At 49.1% G+C, this 19,717-nt stretch overlaps 1 protein-coding gene and 1 long non-coding RNA gene across 3 annotated transcripts; one reads left to right on the top strand and one right to left on the bottom strand.

Annotated features, from left to right (window-relative positions):
• The first annotated feature begins 5,783 nt into the window (after positions 1-5,783).
• ANO9 (anoctamin 9) lies at positions 5,784-16,218 on the top strand. Its single transcript, XM_048949493.1, has 23 exons — positions 5,784-6,161; positions 6,394-6,516; positions 6,732-6,868; positions 7,127-7,176; positions 7,733-7,791; positions 7,993-8,075; positions 9,475-9,609; positions 9,699-9,795; positions 10,156-10,216; positions 10,832-10,914; positions 11,347-11,451; positions 11,709-11,873; positions 11,961-11,997; positions 12,241-12,352; positions 12,619-12,676; positions 12,815-12,912; positions 13,111-13,277; positions 13,763-13,915; positions 14,229-14,376; positions 14,497-14,616; positions 14,760-14,853; positions 14,970-15,082; positions 15,519-16,218. Exons 1-23 carry the CDS (start codon positions 5,958-5,960, stop codon positions 15,544-15,546), a joined length of 2,430 nt encoding a protein of 809 aa, XP_048805450.1. The 5' UTR covers positions 5,784-5,957; the 3' UTR covers positions 15,547-16,218.
• Positions 13,922-19,713, bottom strand: LOC125695279 (uncharacterized). 2 transcript variants are annotated; one of them, XR_007377912.1, is made up of 5 exons: positions 19,611-19,713; positions 18,676-18,757; positions 17,921-18,146; positions 14,212-14,346; positions 13,922-14,022 (listed from the first exon to the last, which is right to left on the bottom strand). It is a non-coding gene; the product is annotated as an uncharacterized LOC125695279 (long non-coding RNA). The 2 variants fall into 2 exon arrangements; XR_007377913.1 differs by lacking the exon at positions 19,611-19,713 and adding an exon at positions 19,183-19,450.
• Between the last annotated feature and the right edge of the window lie 4 nt (positions 19,714-19,717).

Raw genomic sequence — 19,717 nt, 5'->3', positions numbered from 1 at the left:
GCAATACCCTTCAAATTCAAGGCTCTGGGGATTGCATCATGCAAGGCAGGCTGCCTCTATCTTCTTGAAGTAGTTCAATACATAAAAGAATTCAGCTGCTCATTACTGCTTCTCAGATGGAAGTCACCAGTGCAGTGCTTAGTGCATGTCAAACCACTGCCCAAAGTGGTTGGAGCACACTGGGCTGGTGTGATACCATGTCAGATTAGAATGCAACCACATGGCCAGCCCCAGCAGCAACAAACTTTGGAGGGTGATAATATCTTAAATAATTCCAGCTGCTTACAATGCATTTGTGCTGTTACAATCCCTCAACAAACAAATGAATGGCAGATCCACAACACCTCGTGTCTTAAGCATCATCACACTGGAAGGTTCAACCTCTCCCTCCTTGATCTTAGTTTCCCATGCTGCTGCCCTCAGTACTGTTCCCCCAAAAGCAATGAAACCCAAGGCAGTGCATTGCAGGATGGTTGTGCGAACAGGAAATCTCTGAAACGAGAGCACTGTCAATTTGGTCACTTGCCACCCTGCAAAAGAAGCTAGATCCTGCCTAGGCAGAGCCAAACTCCTTCTGAACTGAAGAAGAAGAAGTTCATTGTTTCTTCTAAGTGCTATGCAAAGTCAGATACCTTGGACAAGAAGCCCATCTGCAAGCACAGGCTCACCTTCCCCACTGGTAAAGCCTCTGAGTTTTGGGACTGTTGCTGGAAGCAGGTGTTGCCTGTGTTCAATTAGCCGGCCTATCTGCAGAGCAAAGTCCTTCCACTCCTCCTTGGCAAAGTTTGCAGGAGAAAGAAACAGGTGCGCAGGTAGAGACACATGTCCCACCTACACCTAACCCCATTTCCTTTCTACCCAGCAGTGCTCCAGTTGCAAAGGTCTTTGATATTCTGTCAGGAGATGTGGAAAGAACAACGAATCCTATCTGACAAGAGCTTACTCTCTCCTCATGTAAACACACACGTGTTCTTCCACACCCATGGAGAGCAGCTGGTGATCAAGATGGTTTTCCCCTCCTGGCCAGCCCTACAGATCACTTCCAGGAGGGTAAAGGTCTCCCTGCTCCTTCCCTCGCTTTGCCCTTGGTTTTAAGCTTAGCAGGAAATTCAGAAAGTGGCTCTTTGTAAAAAGATAATAATTGCAGGTCTGTTCAAGGCGCTTGGCAAAGCCACAGAGCAATGTTAGCTTGCCTGGTAAAAGAGCTGTGGAAATGCCTGCTGCATTCCCTGACAGAATGCAGCAGATCTCCCCCCCCCCCCCCCCGGACTAGTTTTATATAAGAGTTACTCACAGTGATGCATCCAAAGAGCAGAAGAAAACCCCCCAGCTACAGGTTTCCCTCCTGGGGAAAGACAGCTCTTGGCCTGGAAATTAAACAACAGACATAAAACAGATATAGGGAGAGCTATCAGACAAAACTTATATGTAACCTTTTGTCTGGCCATTTTTGCTAGAAGAGAGTTAAAGCCTACTCCATGCCTGAGATCTGGATGAAGTGAGCCTTTGTGATCATAGAAAAACAGTTCTCAGTTATTTGGTTATGATTGCCAGTGAGCATCTCAACTCAAATGCAGGTAAGCAGAGGCTGACGCACTTACGCTGTGGTTAATCCCATGTACTAAAAGTGATGTTAAGGAGCAGGGAGGCAAGAGTCCTCTGTGGCTTGGGGGAACATTCAGGGCACACTTTGATGCTCCCCTCCTCAGCCAGGAGGGAGGAAATACTTGTTCTTAAGGGCTGTAAAATACGTAGAGAAGTTCCTGGAACCCTTAATACCTGATCCTAATGCCTTCATGCAACGATGCTATTACATACAGAAGAAAGAAACGCCAGCTCCCAGTGAGATGTGACAAAAAAGATGTACTGGCTCTTCCAGGAAGCCAATTTTTTCCTGTGCAAATTTTTCCCGGCCAAGGTAGGGAGGAAGAGGGCTGTATCCAAGTGGAGAAACCACAGAGGAGATGCTTCTTGCCTACCTGAAAACTAGTGCTTTGACTCTTTTCCCTGTCTTGGCTGCACAAAATTTCCTCCTTGACTCTTCTCAAAGCCGGGGCTGTTCCCACCCCATCTTTTCTGTGGACCTCAAGGTTCACCAAGGTTTAACTCCAAGAGTGAAGATCATGCACCTTTTGTAAGAAATAGTTTAATGCTTTCTAGAACTTGTTTTAATCCCTCCCTCCTCCTTTCAGCCCCATTTAGGAACGTTCACAGGACACAGTAAGAGGCATGGGCACAGAGGATGGGGATGGAGTGGTCTCATTGTTCTCCCCGTGTTGGCAAGAGGAGCTGCGAAGGCCGACACCACAGGATTCCCTGCCTACGCTGCTGGGCGGTACTGGGCTTGCCACTCCTTTGAACAAGGGTGAAGGGCAACTTCCTCACCTCCTCCTCCTCGCTATCTGCCCATTGCTAGGCAGAGGCAGCTCCCTCCCAAGGCAGGAGGGAGGCCCACACGGAAGTCAAAGCCAACGCTCCATTCACATGCAACTTCAGGCAGAGTAACAATACTGCAACAAAACCCTGAAACTTTGGGAGCCTCTCAGCTTGTCCTCAGCCCAACAGACTGATCAGAGAAAAAGAAGAGCAGGAGGAAGAGCAAGGTTCCAATTCACCATGCAGGTAAGAAACAAAAACTGGTCAGCAGTTGCCAACAGGTTGTTTTCAGCACATTGGAGCCACCTGTATTTTGGAAATTTGGCATATTATAAGCTCTGAGCTCTACCACTCAAATGCTTTCAGCCCTAGGGTACTCAAAACGTACCACGGAGCTTCAGTTTCTCTCAGCGAATGCTTTCATTTTCACCATGAAGGTATGATGGGGAAAGCAATGCATTGTGCTCAGTCTGCAGTATCCAATAGCACCTGCAGCCTTGGAACAAGCGCGGTGGGGTCAGGGCAGTGGGGCTTTGCATGTCTGTACCACAATTCAGAGCTGCCAGTGGGCAGATCAAAGAAGGGTGGTTTGGTTTCAGGAAAACTGTCATAGAATCACAGAATCATCGAATGGCTTGAGTTGGAAGGGACATCAAAGATCATCTTGTTCCAATCCCCCTGCTCCTATAACTTGAAAGAAAAGGCACAGATTATTATTCAGAAATCCAGGCAAACTTTATGACTGGGACAGCTAGTAACAGCACAGGCATTCTATCTGCCTGTTCAATTAAAGATTTTTCACATTTCTTAGGAAAACATGAGGCAAGGTGGAAGCGCTCTAGGGCAAGTGAGGAGGGCACAGGAAGCACTGGTAAGAACCATTCCCAAGATAAGATAGCAATTTGGTCATTGCTGCGTGCGGGATAGAAACTACCCAACCTCTACCAGTCTGTGGTGGGGAAGGAAAACAGGGGTGCTGGATCCCACTCAGATCCTTTACTTCAGTCACTGGCACTGTGACCACACTTCCCACTGAAGGGCACCCCTAAAGGATCGAGTAAAGTTCTTGCACAGAGCATCAGGATACAAGGGGACTAGGACCAACTGATATAGCTGGAGAGAAACTTTGGGCACACAAACCCCCTTGATATTAAAACACCGCTCATTGTGCAGCATGCTTCTCACACGTTGACACAGTACACCTCCAACCCTGCTCCAAACACTGATCAGGAAAAAGGCTAAATGGGCATCGTCCTCTTTGATAGCAAGGATTAGAGTCCATGGTTTATACAACCACTTCAGAGACTTGACTGTACATGGGGCTGCCTTGTGCTGCTGGAGCAAAACAGCCATCATCAGGTAGTGTTACCAGTCCCTTGGGTAAAAAAAAAACAACATAGGGGTGAGAGTCCCAGTGGTCCCATGTCCCTGCCTTCTACAGCTGTCCCTTTGCACAAGCCCCATCTAGCCCCATATGGAGGCTGGGCTCCTGCAGAGCAGCCAAGGCTTAAAGCAGCTTTTGTCTCATGCTCAGACCCATGCACAGGGATGTCAGCAGTCAGCGTCAATTAAATCTGCTGAAATGCCTCTATCTGTCTATGATGCTTCTATCATCACAGGTTTGCAAACCACCCTCCGCAGGTAACTGTGATTTCCATCTGTTCCCACTCTGAAGATGGGCACTGGGAATTGCCTGCATGACCTGCAAATAATTTTCAAATTCTTCTGCTCTTCCCATTTTTCAGTCCTATGCAGAGGCACTAAAGGTGCTTGCAGAGGACGGACCAGGTGGTAAATCTCATTGCTATGAGAACACAGAAACATGCCTGCCGAGCTGCTACAGACCCTGCTCCCACAACATCCTCACTGCCTAGAGCCATAGACAGGTGACCTAAGAAGCAACCCCACTGATTCATAGCATTTGTCAGGGAAATGAAAAAACAATAGGTCCCTCTTGGGATTAAAACCAGTCCTTGTTATTTTGGGAGTATGTAGCAGCAGGGGCGGGATTGGCAGCATCAGATCCAAGAGACCAGCCTCATTACAGCATTAGAGCTGATAGAGGAAGGATGCTGCAATGAAGCTCTGCAGATCCAGCTCCAATGCTGCGTACAAGCAGAACAGATATTGGGGTTAGTACCAGGGGAACAAGACAAGGCAAGCTGCAAAGAGATGCTGTCAGGCTACATCTGTGCCAGCAAGAGCAGCAGCAGCTGGGGCAGAGCCTTTTGGAACTCCTGTGCACAAGGGGGCCTCTGGGGATAGGGACAGACAGAGCTGCTGTGCTGTTTGTAATGATCTTAAGTTATGCCAGGGGACGTTCAGATTGGATATTAGGAACAATTTCTACTCAGAGAGAGGAGTAGTGCATTGGCACGGGCTGCCCAGGGAGGTGAGGGAATCACCATCTGCAGAGGTGTTCAAGAAACATGCAGATGTGGTACTTAGGCACATGATTAGTGGATACGGTACAGGTGGTTCAGCAGTTGGACTCGGTAACTTCAGAGGCCTTTTCCAACCATAATGATTCTGTGATTTTACAACTCTGAGATCTACGTGCTCACCCAACTGGGAAGACTGACCTGTGCCCAAACCCACTTCTCCCACTCAAAAACATGCTTATCTTCTGAAGTCTTCTTACTTTGTCTCAGTCTCCCCCCTGCTTTTCTGCTTCGAGTGAAGACAGGGCCCCAGTTCCAGAGAAAGGATTTCACAGAGTATTTCAGCCCTTTCCTCCTCCCAGTCTCACCTGCTCCCATGGCCGCAATCCTCAGTGAAAGCTTGAGATCCAGGCTTTACATCACAATTTGGTTGCACCACCACCTCTCCACTCCTGAGATTACAGCTGGATGAACTTGTCTGGCCACTGTTATTACAAGATACAAAGTCACAAAGCCTTTGGTGACAATGCAGGCTGATGATATCCCCATCCCCTGGCAGCTCCTTCTGTACTGCAACGCCATGCCTCTGGGAACAGCAGTATAACTGTTTGTGGGGCCGCACTGTGAGTCACACCAAAGAACTGCAAAACAATAAAAAAAAATAAAATCGGAGCACATCTTTATTAAACTCATTGCAGTCACTGGCATATGAACACTTTGCACACATATGCACACTTTCGCCAATCCACCAAAGACTGGTTGGACTAATCCCCTGTTGCCTAAGCAGCAACTGTGGCTGTAGGAGCAGGGTGAGATCACATCAGGGAAGCCTGGAAGAGAGGATAGGGACAAAGTGATTTCAAAGTTGATGTGCCTCAGTTTTGGGCACCCACCACCAGGACCAGGCCATCCAAGGGTACTCCTACAGCATTCTTCTATGGAGGAGCACCCTGAACAGGGAAATCACCCTTAGCAGAGAGCAGCTGTTGCCACAGCATCATCTTGCTTGTTTCCTCCAACCTCAGAACTGCTCTACTTGGATGCATAATTGTGCTGGAAGTGGAGACCAGGAGTGTATTGGGAAAGGTTTCCAACATGCCTGCTCTTACTCTCCTCCCCTGGCATCCCCTCGTGGCACCTGGGAGAGGAAAACTGGGCCAGGTAGACCTTGATCTTGGGTTATAATGCAGTTTTACTTACATGGGCTCTGTCTCTTTTGATGTACTGCAAGTATCACAATATCACCCAGATGTTCATAGAGAGTGGTATGCTCTGTGTCTTGATATAGAATCTCCCAAGGAGATCACTGAACTCTTTGCTGCTTCTTCTCTTCCACAGGAGGAAATTCTGTTGACTCCCTGGAGAAGTTTTCCTTTTGAAGACTCAGACACATTTGCCTTCACGGTAAGCTTTGCTCTGTCTGTACTCAGAGGGAATTCACAGCTCAGAAATTTGGATTCTGGTTGGGGGGGGAGGTGTTAGGGCAGTGGCTGCTTCAGTTTCCCCATCCTCATGCTCATTCACAGTCCCCAGAAACCCTCTACACAGGCATGATGAAGGTTCAAGCCTTTGAGAAGCTGAAGCTAAGAGAGAGCTCTCTGCTTGTCAACACCATTAATTCCCTGGTATTTTCTAGGGGCAGGATGAAGAGAAATGGGATTTTGTCCTTGTGAGTGACATCCATGAAATGGGCAGTGAGAAAGAGATCAAGAGGAAGAAGTTCCTGGATGAGCTGAGCAAGAAGGGGTTCACCATCAAGGTAAGAGGCAGCAGTTACTTGGTAACCTAGGATCATAGCTAGTTTGGGCTGCTGAGAGAACTGCCACACCTATCACTGCATCAGTACTGGAAAACACACGGTACACTAAACGAGGGGAAACCCCAGCTCCAAGACTCAGGCAGCTCCTGGCTTTTGCAGCTCTGCCTCTTTCTCTGACCAGATTGTTCTACTAGCCTTTCTCTTCTACCCACTAGAAAATTGAGGACAGGAAGCTATTTTATGGGGTCCGTGCCCCAAAACACTTCTTCCGGAAATACCAATGGCTCTTGAGGAACCCCGACAGCAGGCTGCAAGACCTCAATGCCCAGCAGGACGTACCAGTGACCACCAGGTGAGTGTTGAGCTGGACTGCTGGAATCTAGACCTTGCAGTCCCTTACCTCCACACCAGTACCCATTTTCTATCTCAGTTCGCACTTGTGCCAGGCTTTTCCTTCTCCACAGAAACCAACTGCCACTATTGGAGCAAGGTGGCCAGTTTCCCATTTCTTCCCCATTTCCTTCTCTGGATTTTGGTGCCCACTCTACAGGGCCACAACACTAGGCTGTATCCCCAGAGCTGCCTTTAACCCCAGTTTCTCCTTGCTCAGGATACGGATCGTGAACTTCATCTTGCATAACACAGTGACACCCGACCTCGGTAAGGGAATGGGGCCAGCAGGCCCATACATCCATCCCCTTTATCTCCAAGGTAATGCAGTCTGTACTGGTAGCAGTGCTCCGGCTCTGTGTTAGGCATCCCACACCTGAGAGTGGGGATGTGACGAAGAGGAAAGAGCCAGGATGCAGCTCTGGAAAGGTGAATTTGCTTTTTCATTCCATGGCTGGGAAATTTGGACTGCAGGAATCAGCGCCCCTCTCACCGAGCCCACCGTCACTCTTCTGTGTCTCCAAAAATGCTTGTCCTTCTCCAGCATTCTGGGATCAGCAGGGAGGTAGAAAGGGTGCTGGCTCTACTGCTGTCTCTAGGGACCTGCCTACCTGGCTCACTCCCAGCCTCAGTGCAGCTTGCAGCAGCCTGGCTGAGCAGCACAATGACAGGGATTAGTGCTGATCCCTTCTGAATAGCTCCGTCTCTCCCAGGCATTTCTTTCTGCCTCCCCAAAAGCTTCAGGGTGATTTTGCCTATCAGAAAGCATATGAGAGAGAGAGAAATACTTTGTCTCACTAATCTTCCCCATTCCTCCTGCTACCAGAGAAGCTGCGTGACCTCATGAAGAAGAATGTCTTTGAGGCAGCGTTTCCACTGCACGAGGTGAGGCCAAGCACATGGATGACTAGTAGGAAAAGCCATGAGAAGCAGAGGAGCCAGACCAAGTGGGAGAGAGCTCTGGGTGACTGGGGCTGTATTGAGATGTACCTGGATGAAGGGCTCCTAATGGCAGCTTGGCAGCAGGGCTGGGGTTTAAAGCTGCTCTAATATTCCTGGTGTCTTACTGACTTCTCTGTTCTCCAGAAAGAAGAGGTAAGGGAATTTCTGAAGGAGAAATGGGCCCGCTGGAGAGATATATTTTGCCAACAGCCAATTGAGAAGATCAGGTAACTGGCAAAAGAGTCACAGCAGATCTAGCCAAGCAACTCCACCTGGAACCCTTCCCAAGATCCTGTGTTGTCATTTTTTTTCATTTTTTATTTTAAATCATTAGTTTGTACCTCACCCTTTTCACATATATTGGGCCTCTTCTGCAGCTTGCAAAATTCTTAGCCTAAAGGGTATCTCATGGCACCACACTCCATCTGCTAATTTTGCAGAACGAAACAACCCCCGCATCTGCACGGTTTTTAATTAGCCTCTTTCATTTTCAACCACCAGCTCCCATGTTCAAAAGGAAGGCTAGATGAGAACAGAGCACCAGTGAACATGTTCAGCCTGAGGCTGAGCTTGGGACATGAAAGGCAACAAGGGACCTAGATAAGCACATTAAAGCTCAGAAGAACACAGCTCTTTTAAAGAGGGGGAAAAACTAACTTTCTGTGGCCAGGAGAAGAAAGGCAGAAATAATACGCTGCTTCAGGAGGTTTTCAGTGGGCTCTATTGGGGAGATAAAATGCTGAGATGCATTTTCTGCCCTTAAAGGTTTCTTACAGTTGAAAAGTCTAGCAGGAGCCCTAGGGAGACTTGATGCCTCCACGGTACTCAGTGTGAGACAGAACATGTTTCTAAGGTTGACATGACCTGTTGCTATCACAGAAAGATTAAGGGGCCAAGTGAAATTATTTTCTTACATAGGCTGGGGAGCACAGCACCGCTTCTGACTGCAGATAGGAAGTAAATTTCTTGGAATATAGGAGGGGCAGCGGGTCCATCACTCCATCACTGTAACTTCTTACCCACACCTCCAACCCTTCCCCACACTTGAAGAACTGAAATAATGCTGTCAGAAGAATGAAATGAAAGTACTAAATGGAAATAGCTGAACCCAGGAGGGGAAATTGATCTAATTTCAGAACCATTGCACCTTGCAGCTCTCTTATCTTTTTGAAGTCTTTTTGATTTGTAGACAGTGATTGCAACTTAGTCTCTCAACCACTCCCACCGCTTTTACCTGGCATATGATGAATCTGATCACATTTACCCTTGAGTCAGATCCTCAAGTCATCTCTGCCCCCATTAGAATCTTGCATTGCTATCCATCCTCTCACCTCTCAGCTCAAGCAGTGCTCTGAGCAGCTCTTTGCTGCGCAGCCCTACAGCACTGTCCTTAGTGTTCTTTACTGCATCCTCACTCATGCAAGGAAACCCAGGATCTCCCTCCATGTGCTGCTGCTGAAATCCAAGGGAAACACCTGTCACTGTATGGTTCTTCCACTTTGTTTGGACTGACTCTCCTGATCCACCAGACAATGCAACCACCAAACATGCAGACTGCCCCTCCTGGAGCTGGTATCTCTTTTGGGGGTGAAAGATCTCCAAAGCAAGTCTCACCTTTTCTTCCAGATGCTATTTTGGTGAAAAGGTGGCCCTCTACTTCACCTGGCTTGGCTGGTACACCTACTTGCTGGGATTTGCTGCAGGGGTTGGACTGGTGGTCTTTGTGGCTGGGATTACTGTTTTCAATTCCAGCCAGGTGAGGTAAGGAAGTGCAGAATGCCACACCCTGTTCATGAGACTTTGCTACGCATGCTACTTGCTGTTGCTTCCCTGAACTCCTTTCTCTCTAGCAAGGAAATATGTGAAGCCAATGACACCCTCATGTGCCCACTCTGTGACCAGAAGTGCCCATTCTGGCTGCTCGCTGACACCTGCATGTATGCCAGGGTAGGTATCCCTCTTCCCAAGACAGGATCAAGATGAAGGATGGGGAAACACTCCCAGCTTGTGCTGTGTCCACACCACCAGAAGGAAAAGCCACCTTGCACATTGGCTACAACATGCTAGAGACCTCCACTAGCCTCCTTAAAAAGGAAGAGGTATACTCTCATCACGGTCTCCATCACCACCAAGGAGAAGGCATTTACCACCATCTGACAAGTTCAATTTTCATTCCCCTTCTTGTGTTTTGCCCCCCTGCACCATCTTTACTTGTTTCTGGGGAGATCAGGGTGACACGAGGATGACCAAATGCTGCAGCCTCTACAGTCTGCTGTCCCCATCACGTTCTTCTCTGATCTTCTCCAGGTCACTCACATGATTGACAACGAAGGGACAGTTGTGTTTGCCATGTTCATGGCAATTTGGGGTAAGTGTCAGTGTCTCATTGCCAAATACACAGAGCCTGCCACTGTGGCTTATGTGAAGAGCATCTGGAAGGAAATGGGACCAACACAGCTTCATCATTCAGGGGCTTTTTAGTCCTTAGCTTCTCTACTTTCAGGGCCAGCAGCTCCCCCTCCAGACAACACAAGGGATAAAAATCACCCCAGCAATTTTCTTCTGCTTTTTAAACACTCCTTTCTAGAGAGCTTGTATCCTTCAGCCACTACAACCTTCCCCAGAGCATCCAACAGCCTCTCCTCTGCCTCTCCTGAGCTGGATGTCTCACCAATGAGGTCTCAAATCTGAGCCAGCTGCAGACATAAACTTGCCTATCACTATGGGTTGATATACACAGGAACAAGCTTAGGAAGCCCAATCCAGATTAAAAGAAGAGGCGGCTGTAAACGGATTTGCAAAGGTGTAGCATGCTGGGGTGCAGGTGAATCCTGGTTGCAGAGACACAGGTGGCTGCTTGTCTTTCATAGGCAAAGAGCAGCCGGGGCTGATTTGCCATTCAGATTTCATGATAGTCCAGCTTGCTCTAAGGGAGGGAGTGATGAATTCTTATAATCTAGAGCCATCTCCTTTCCCTCTGCAGCCACTGTATTCCTGGAGTTGTGGAAGAGGCAGAGAGCCCAAGTGGTCACCAACTGGGATCTGTATGGGTGGGACGAGGATGAGGTGAGAATGCCATCTTTCCCGCTTAGCGTTTTCCTCTTCAGGGCAATTTATAGCTAGGCTTACAGAAATGACTTAGTAGAGGGACCTGTCTATGGATATGGACATCTAATGGAAGCTCTTAAACAAGAGGCAAAGCCAATATCTGGAGCCTTTGCCCCAGGGGAGACAGAACCCTCCAGAGATTTGATCAAATTCTAGACACCTTTCTGCATTGCTAGTCACCTGTATGAGGCTCTAAACTCAATCAGGACTGGTCATGCTGTCAGATATTCAGCCCCGTTCCTCCGGCTCTGATCATTCCATACTGCCATTTACACAGCCACCCTTGGGCTTTCCAGTACCTGGGGAAGGCTCTATTGAAACCTTCCTTTCCTGCATGTGTATATATGTATAGAGAGAAAGAGAGAGAGATACTTTTTTATTCTTCTTCAGGAGGAGCTAGCTATGGAGCTGATCAACAATTTGCAGCATGAACCTCGGCGGTATCGGCACTCTTACTTGCGCAGCACCATTGTGCTCCTCTTGGTTCTGCTCATGGTAAGTGCCAGGGGGAACTTAGGGTAGGAAGAGGCAAACCCTTGACATTGTCCGTTCTCCTTATGGGACAACAAGTGGACAAGTAGAGGTGGATATGTCTGCATTACGAACATCTAATCCATTGCTGAAGAACACTGGCTTGCACCTGAGGCCACATCCAGATGAGTTCTGGTGAAGACAGTTTCTGAAGCACTCATCCAAGATGGAGCATGTCCTTCCCTCCTTGCTTCTCACCTCTCCACTCTCCTCCTCCACAGATTGTTGTACTGATTGGCATTGCCCATGCACTTGTCATTTATCGGGTGGTCGCCACGGCTCTCTTCACCCAGAGTGATTCCGAGTTCTTCCGTGAGCAGGCTAACCTGGTGGCAGTGATAACAGGGGCCGTGCTGCACTACATCACCATTGTCGTCATGACCAAGGTGCAGACTGCAGCATGGGGTGGGCAATGGGTCTTGTCCTTTTCCATCATCAATTCTCCCTTATTGTTTTACACCTCTTTCCTGCAGATCAACAGACGCGTGGCCCTCTTTCTCTGTGACCTAGGTAAGGGAAACTGGGGGATGCCCCCACTCACACCCCACAGCACCAAGCTGCCCAGTGGTACCTCCACCAAAGAAAAGAACTGTAGGGCACCTCCTCATTGGTCCCCAAATGCAGCTAGTCTTGTGGCTTCTTTCCTTCTTCCACAACCACAAAGCATCTACCAGGCAGTTCTTGCCATGGGATCCATGGGGAGTGGGATAAGGTTCCACCTTTTTATGATCAACACCCTGCTCCTGTCTCCAGAGAAACCACGGACCTTCTCCCAGCATGAGAACACCTTTACCATAAAGATCTTCATCTTCCAGTTTTTGACAAACTTTTCTTCGCTCATCTACATTGCTTTCTTTCTGGGGAGGTGAGTTGTGGTAGGGATCCAGGGGGACCCCAGCTCATTTACTTTCCCCCTCAGAGCACCTGGCAGAAGTGAGAAGGGGGTAAACCATCTGGGATCTCAGCAGGACCATGGCTTTTCCCCAAGGAATGGGGAAGTGGATGGGAGAACACCTTTGCCTAGGCTAATGCCTGGAGAATGGTGTCCACCATCCCACAGCTGGCTGCTTATCCAGAAAGGAGTTACAGGTGAGGCTCAACAGATATCACTCTTCTTGCTTCCCTACTCAGGATCAATGGCCACCCAGGGAACTATGTGCGCATTGCTGGCAAGTGGAGGCTGGAGGAGGTGAGAGACTTGCCATAAAATCCTCTGACCCCATACCACAACTCCTACCTTGCCTTTCCCCATTGCCCAGCAAGGCACAACCAAATCTCTGCTTGGACAAACAGTTCCTCAGAACCTTCTCCTCTCATCCCTTTGCAGTGTCACCCTAGCGGCTGCATCACTGACCTCTTCATCCAGATGGCCATCATCATGATGCTTAAGCAAACCATCAGCAATGTGGTGGAGTACCTTGTCCCGTAAGCCTTATTCTAGCCTTTGAAGTGCTTGCTGGTGTTCTTGGATATGCAGGACAGCTTCCCACTTCTTACTGAGAGTAACCTTGGTCTTCAGGCCAAGATCTCCTCCCTTTCCCCATCTCAGGTGTCCAGTGCTGCCCCTGCCACTCCTGCCATCACTCTGCAGACAGCAGTACAAATTTCTCCCTCCCATTGCAGCTGGCTAGCCCACAAAATACGCAAGAGGCAGAAGCGCCCCAAGAAGAAACACCTGGTGTTGGGGGAGGAGGAGGAGGTTGAGGACCCCTGCAAAAAGCAGTGGCTCATCAACTATCAACTCAACGAGGTCAACATCTTCAGCTTGTTTGATGAATTCTTGGAGATGGGTATGTAGGGGAGGAGAGGATGAGCAAGGCAGGATGCTGTGTGCAGTGCCATCTGTCCTCCTTGTATGGGGATAGCATGATGCAAGGGAGAGTACTGAGACTCAGCTCCATGCCCAGTCCCACTAAGGAGACCATTCCCAAAGCAAGAGAGAGCAGGCAACCATGTTGGCTTTGGAACCTTTCCTGGGACCTTCCTCTCCCCTCCTAAGGGTGTCAAGGAGGTGGCTGTAACCCCAGGGTAGTCCTACTTGGTTAGCTCAACCACTATGCTTCAAGGATCCCCCTCTCTGATAGGCCTGGAGGAGGTGGGTGTCTCCTGTGGGGGTATGAGGTACCCAAGACAGGTTTATCTCCCCTTTCAATCCTGAATCTTCCCTCTGACAAAAGCCACAAAGCAGGACAAACTCAGACAGCACCTGAATACCTGGGAGATATCCACTCCATGGTGGCTCCACACCAGCACCTAGCATTTCCCCCCTCTGCAGTGATCCAGTACAGCTTCACCACCATTTTTGTTGCTGCCTTTCCTCTGGCCCCATTGCTGGCGTTCTTCAACAACCTCTTTGAGATTCGCCTGGATGCCATCAAGATGACACGGCTGCGCCGGCGCATGGTGCCCAGGAAGACCAATGACATTGGTGAGGTGGGGCCCATGAGAACTGCTGCTTGTGCAAACAGTGCTGGTGTTAAGTCCCTTCCAGTCTGAAGGAGTCTTGAGCATTCCTTTGCTGGGATGTGCTCTTGACTGTGGAGATAGCAAAGCACAGGGAGAGCTGTGGATTGGGGAGGGAGAAGCAATTTCAGACTTTTCAGACAATGAAGGGCACTTTGGAACTCTCCTTCCTTGACCCAGACTTCTGTTTGTGCCACCCTGTTCCTGAGCTGCAGCTGCATTTGTAACCCTTGAGCAAGCTGTCAAGGGAGCATCACCAACCTTCTCCTCTCCTGCAGGAATTTGGCTGCAGGTCCTGGAAGCCATTGGCATCCTGGCTGTCATCGGGAATGGATTGGTGATTGCCATCACATCTGACTTCATCCCTGTGCAGGTCTACAAGTACACATACAGCCCCTGCATGAAAGAAAACAACACTGCTGTTGAGTGAGTGTGGCTGGTCAGCTGTTCCAACCCTCCCACAAACTCCCTCAGTGTGACCACAAAGCAGGAGCTTCACCTCACCACCGGGCTGATGTGAATTGATGTGCTCTTTTCCCCTTGCAGCTGCTTGACTGGCTACATCAACCACAGCCTCTCTGTCTTCCATATCAAGCACTTTGAGCCAGACACAAATCTGGCTGTAGAGATCTTAGATTTGGTCAAGAATGGGACCACAGTGTGCAGGTAACAGCAATCTGTGCTTGGTAGCATCCCTGCCAGCCCCTCGCCATGGCATCCAGCCCTATGTGTAAAGACACCAGAGCTCTTCTGAGACCCCAATGGGTCTGGTAAAGAGAGGGACTGGCACTGAGAGGTCTCTGCTGCAGGTACCGGGATTACAGGAATGATGAGGACTACAGCTACACTGTCCAGTTCTGGCATGTCTTTGCAGCCCGGCTTGCCTTCCTCATCCTCTTTGAGGTGAGTGCTAGGGCAGCTAGCCAGGGAGGAGGCTGAGGCCACTGGGGTGATGGTGGCGTGTTAAAGTGGCCCTGCGAACTCCTCACTGCCACTGTGACTCCGTTTGTGTCCTGCAGCATGTGGCTCTGTGCGTCAAACTGATTGCAGCCTGGTATGTCCCTGATGTGCCCCTGTCAGTTAAGAATCATCTTCTGGATGAAAAGCACAACAACCTTCGGAAAGAACTGAGGTGGGTAATGCCCCAGAATGTGCTAAGGACCATGCTGGACTGAGTGCAGGAGTCCACAGCAGAGCCCCACAATGGGGCCAATACCCACCACCAGCCCAGGACATGCCTCTTTGGTGACACTGGGCTCTGAGCAGATCCTCCATCTCCCTTTGAGATGTAGCTTCTACTCCCATTTTGAGTCCAGCCACTGCTACCTGGGGCTTGTAGCATTACATGTTCATTTTAAGATGGAGTGCATTACATGTAGATGAGGCCCACCTCCCTCCAGGCCAGTAGCATCACTAACTAGCCCAGGTGCCTGGCTTTTAGGTCTCTCAAGGCAGTGAATTATATTTGACAAAAGGTCCTTTTCCCACTCTGAATATTGTTCCCACAGCTCCATTTTTTCCCAATTCAGGTAGTCCTAGCCCTTATGCCCCTTTCCTTTCTCCCCCAGCATGATGGAGTACTCCACTGAAGTGTAGCCTCCTCTCATGGAAGAAAGTGAAACAAGGACTTGAGCCCCTCTCCCCAGCCTGCCAGCACAGCCAGAGAGGCATTCATGAGCTCTGGCTGTCACCAACCATGGACTTGAACTGGGGAGTGATGAGGTGACAGCTGCTTCACAGGAGCAGGATGCTTATAACTAGTACAGCCACAAAGAGGAAGAAAGTGGCAGCAGAGGTGGGAATAGCATCTTCCCAGCAAACTCAGCAGCCGAGGAAGAGCTATGACACAATGGAGCCAGGCTCCTCAGCACCATGCAGAGAGCTCAGCATGTTTGGCAGCATCCAGCCATCACTGGGTAAGCATGACACTGGCCTGCAGGAGGTGCCCTGGCTTCCATATCAGTCATTGCCTTCACGTGCCGTGTAGCATCATGGGAAAAAGTGGCTACCTCATTCCAGGTTCCCTCTCCAGATCTTCCTTACACTTTGGCCCCCTCTTCCTCTGCTTTCACTGACCTCCCTGCTCTCACACTGTAAAGAAGGTTCAGTCCTTCCTCTTTCACGAAAGCCACCACAGTCTGCCTCACAGCACAACTACTGCATAGCTGTGGTTCCAAACCATCCTTTCCCCGATCTTTAGTAAATTGCACTTATTATCCTGATTGTCTTTTGCACAGGGCCCTACCATGCCCCCACATCTGCTTTAACTCAAATATATATCCAACTCAACTACAAGAAAAATGGTCAATAAATGCAGTGACTGTAAAAACTCGAGCAGATGGACCCTCAGCCACCAAGAGTAACTGTATTCACACTGCTATCTTTCCTGCCTCCCCTTTCCTATTCACAGCACCTAAAGATCATTCACTCCCACTTCGTTTTTCTTCATGTGGATAATGAAAAAAAGGCTGGAGCTTAAGCATTTATGCCTAGCACACTGAGGTGGAGTGAGAGGTGCTGCATAGTGGCAGAATTAAAGGAAATTGACATAGTGGCAAGAACAAGAGCAAGAAGGTGCTGGACTGACAGAAGTGCATTTAGCTATAGAGAAAATCCCGAGTCACAAGGCTAGAAAGTGTTATCTCTTGCTGCAAAGCACAATACATTAGCCCTGCCAGCTTGGTATTTCATCACCTCTTTCCTTACAGTCCTACAACAGTGAACACAAGAGTTTGTCTATGGCAAAGCAGGGGTTACATGCCCCAGCTGGTCTGGTGTCAGAGCAGTCACTGGAACTTTTCTAACATTTGTGTGTTCCTGGCTTCATAGGTTTGCTCACTGCCAGGTCTACCTGTAGCTTTACCAAATCGAGGCAGAGTTATTTGCATTAAAGGAACAAAGTCTTTGTTCACATTATATGGAAATGACAACGTGCCCTCAAACGTGATTCTCCACTCAACCCTGAGTGCAGAAACAGCCTTTTGGTACCCCACAGCATTTCCAAATTACATTATTTTGAACCTGTGCATGGCAGCCTTGCTGAACTGGGTCTGCAAACACTTGAGAAGAACAACTTTTTTCTAACTTTTGTTAATGAGGAAGACAGGAGCACTGGTCAGGTCACTGCAGCTCAGTTTCCAGCTTCGTTACCATCCTTGTAAACCCTGGGTCAAATCCACTGGAGAGTTTCAAAGCTGACCTGAGAGTCTTTTTCTTTATGAGTACTGATCCTTTAACCAGTTCTGAAGTTTAACCTCGAGCTCCATGCTTTCATCCCCTCCTCTGTCAAATAGCCACAGGTGGCCACTTGTGTTAAATTGCGGGGATATACTGAATAGAATCTGGGAGCTAGGCAGGTGTCACTGTGCAAGTGTGTGAGCACGTGTAATAGACACACAGCCACAATACAAACCCTGAATGATGCAGACAAGTGAAGACGAGCAGCATAGCTCAGGATCAACTATTTCATTAGGGCTGATCTGTCATGTTCTGTAATTAAAAGTCAGGTTAGCCTGAACCCCTGCTGCGTACAGAGCGATATTCCTGCACAGAGATGTACATGGTGATGCTTCTTCCCATAATAAAAGCTGCTCTTAGCACCGCATGCCACAAGAGGCCACAATGTTTGTGGCTTGTTTGAAGTCAGTGCAGCCCCACACCTGCAGAGTCCTTGCCCCTGATTTAACAGCAAAAAGCTACCCACCTGCTGTGTTTCCTGGGAAAAGGAGTAGAGTGACAGTGATTAAGCATCTGTGCCTAGGTGGCACCTCACCCTGTAGCAATGCTCTCCTTTCTGGCACTTGGAAATGAAACTGGTTTCACTGATAGCCTTGGAACACAGCCGCCTGGCAGCTCTAAGTAGCTCATACTTAATTAGCTTCAAGCTGTTAAATGCATCAAGAACCGGCTATCAGCGAGCTTGTGTTGATACAGTCATTTCCACCGTCCTACCCAAGCAGTGCACACTCACCTCAGCAGCAGGATGCAGGACAGGGTTGCAGGCTCCAGCGTAGCACAAAGTAACAGTCTCAGATTGAGAGGATTTCGATGGGGGCTCTGGATGCAAAGCCAGCAGCTTCCCATGGTCCCCAAGGTCCACTGCAGACAGGGCCAGGGGCTGTGCCCCACTGCCAAGGCCAGCAGCAGACAGCAGGTGACAGTCTGGGGGTGATATGCCTCTGAGCCCACGCTCAGGACTGCAGAGAAAGACACCAACATGAACTCAGAAGAAAACTGCACTCCCAAAGCCGTGAAGAATCAAGCAGGGAAACGGAACGAGCTGTGCAATGCCCTCAGCCCTCTGGCTTGTTTTGTCCTTTTACCACTGTGATCAAGATCACCTCCACTCCTTCCCACTTTTCACTTGCCCGCAGGAATAGCTCTGATGGACAAGAAAGGTTTAGTCAGCCCCTAGTTCCCTGCCCTTGCCATTTGTTCCTTGGAACCCTTTATCATCCCACAAAGCCAACTGGTTTACACTGGGGTTTGCAGTCCATATGTTAAAGTGAGCACAGCAGTGTGCATGAAGCTGGTGAAGGGTCTAGAGAACACGAATGATGGAAAGGCCACCCGCTCAGGGGAGCCCCGCCATCTTTTTCCCATGCAGGGCCTGCTGGGAGCTGTAGGGGTGCAGCTCGACATGCAAACAGCACTGCAGTGGCCGGAGGGGCGGGCGGGCACACACCGAGCCCTGTAGTCCTGATTCAGGGTTAATTTTTAACTTACTGTAAATGGGAATCTGCTTTCAACAACCCTCTGATGGAATGCAGATAGAAGGAGCTGTACTGGAGGTAGAGCACTTCAGGACCTTTGAACAGAAAGCCTTGAATAAACCAAAACTATTTTGTATGCTTTAAAGGAAAACAACAATAAAAAACCTTCACAGAAAAAGAAACAGACAAACAAAAGGTGAAGCACTGGGGCCATTACATCGTCTCCCACGTTCTTCTTGACCCCATATCCCAACCACCCTTCCCCACCATCAAAATCCCCAAGAAGCCAGAATCCCCCCATTTTCAGCCCTTTCCACACAACCACACAACACTGTTGTGTTTGATGGCTGTTGTTCGTATGGCTTTATTCCTGGAAAATCCCAGGAGTGTGCAATGCTCAGAAATGCAGACCACCCCACCTCCTCCATCAGGCTGCTGAACTGAGGCTTTTCAGGAGGAAATAACCACTTCTGGAAACAGCCACTTTTTCTCTCTTCTCAACCCCAGATGGTGTGATTACCTTATTGAAGACTCCAGTACTTTCAGTGCTGTTAGGCACAGCCAGGATGGCAATGCTCTTTCACTGGCCTTTCACCAAACACCACTGCCACTGTGAGCTTAACCAGAACCTAGGCTGTGTTGTAGCTTTAATTACCTCTTTGACAATTACCACAGCCATCACTTGCTGCTCACATATCACCTTGCTCCAGCTCCCCAGACAAGCTAGAGGAATGACTCCAAGTACAAGCTTTGTCCTGCCAAGACACCGTGTCCACTCCACACTATTGGAGACCAAGCCCCAGAGCCCTGAGCTTGTGGGTGCTCAGCAAATCATGACCCCACGTTACACCCCAGGCTCTGCCCACAGCTCTGCAAGGAGCACACACCCCTGAGCCCCCATGCAGCCCGGGGAGCTGGTATTACTGGTGGGTGCAGGTTTTGTCTCACCCCAACGTCTCTTCCAGCTGCAAGGAGCTGTGTACCCAACTCCCTGAGGCTGGCGGGTTGGTTGGCTTGCCTTCCCTCTCCATTATTCTCTTTTTTCTTTTTCCCCT

The sequence above is a fragment of the Lagopus muta genome, chromosome 6 (genome assembly GCF_023343835.1).
Source record: "Lagopus muta isolate bLagMut1 chromosome 6, bLagMut1 primary, whole genome shotgun sequence".
NCBI classification, from domain to species: domain Eukaryota; kingdom Metazoa; phylum Chordata; class Aves; order Galliformes; family Phasianidae; genus Lagopus; species Lagopus muta.
This window is presented reverse-complemented; position numbering and strand designations above follow the sequence as displayed.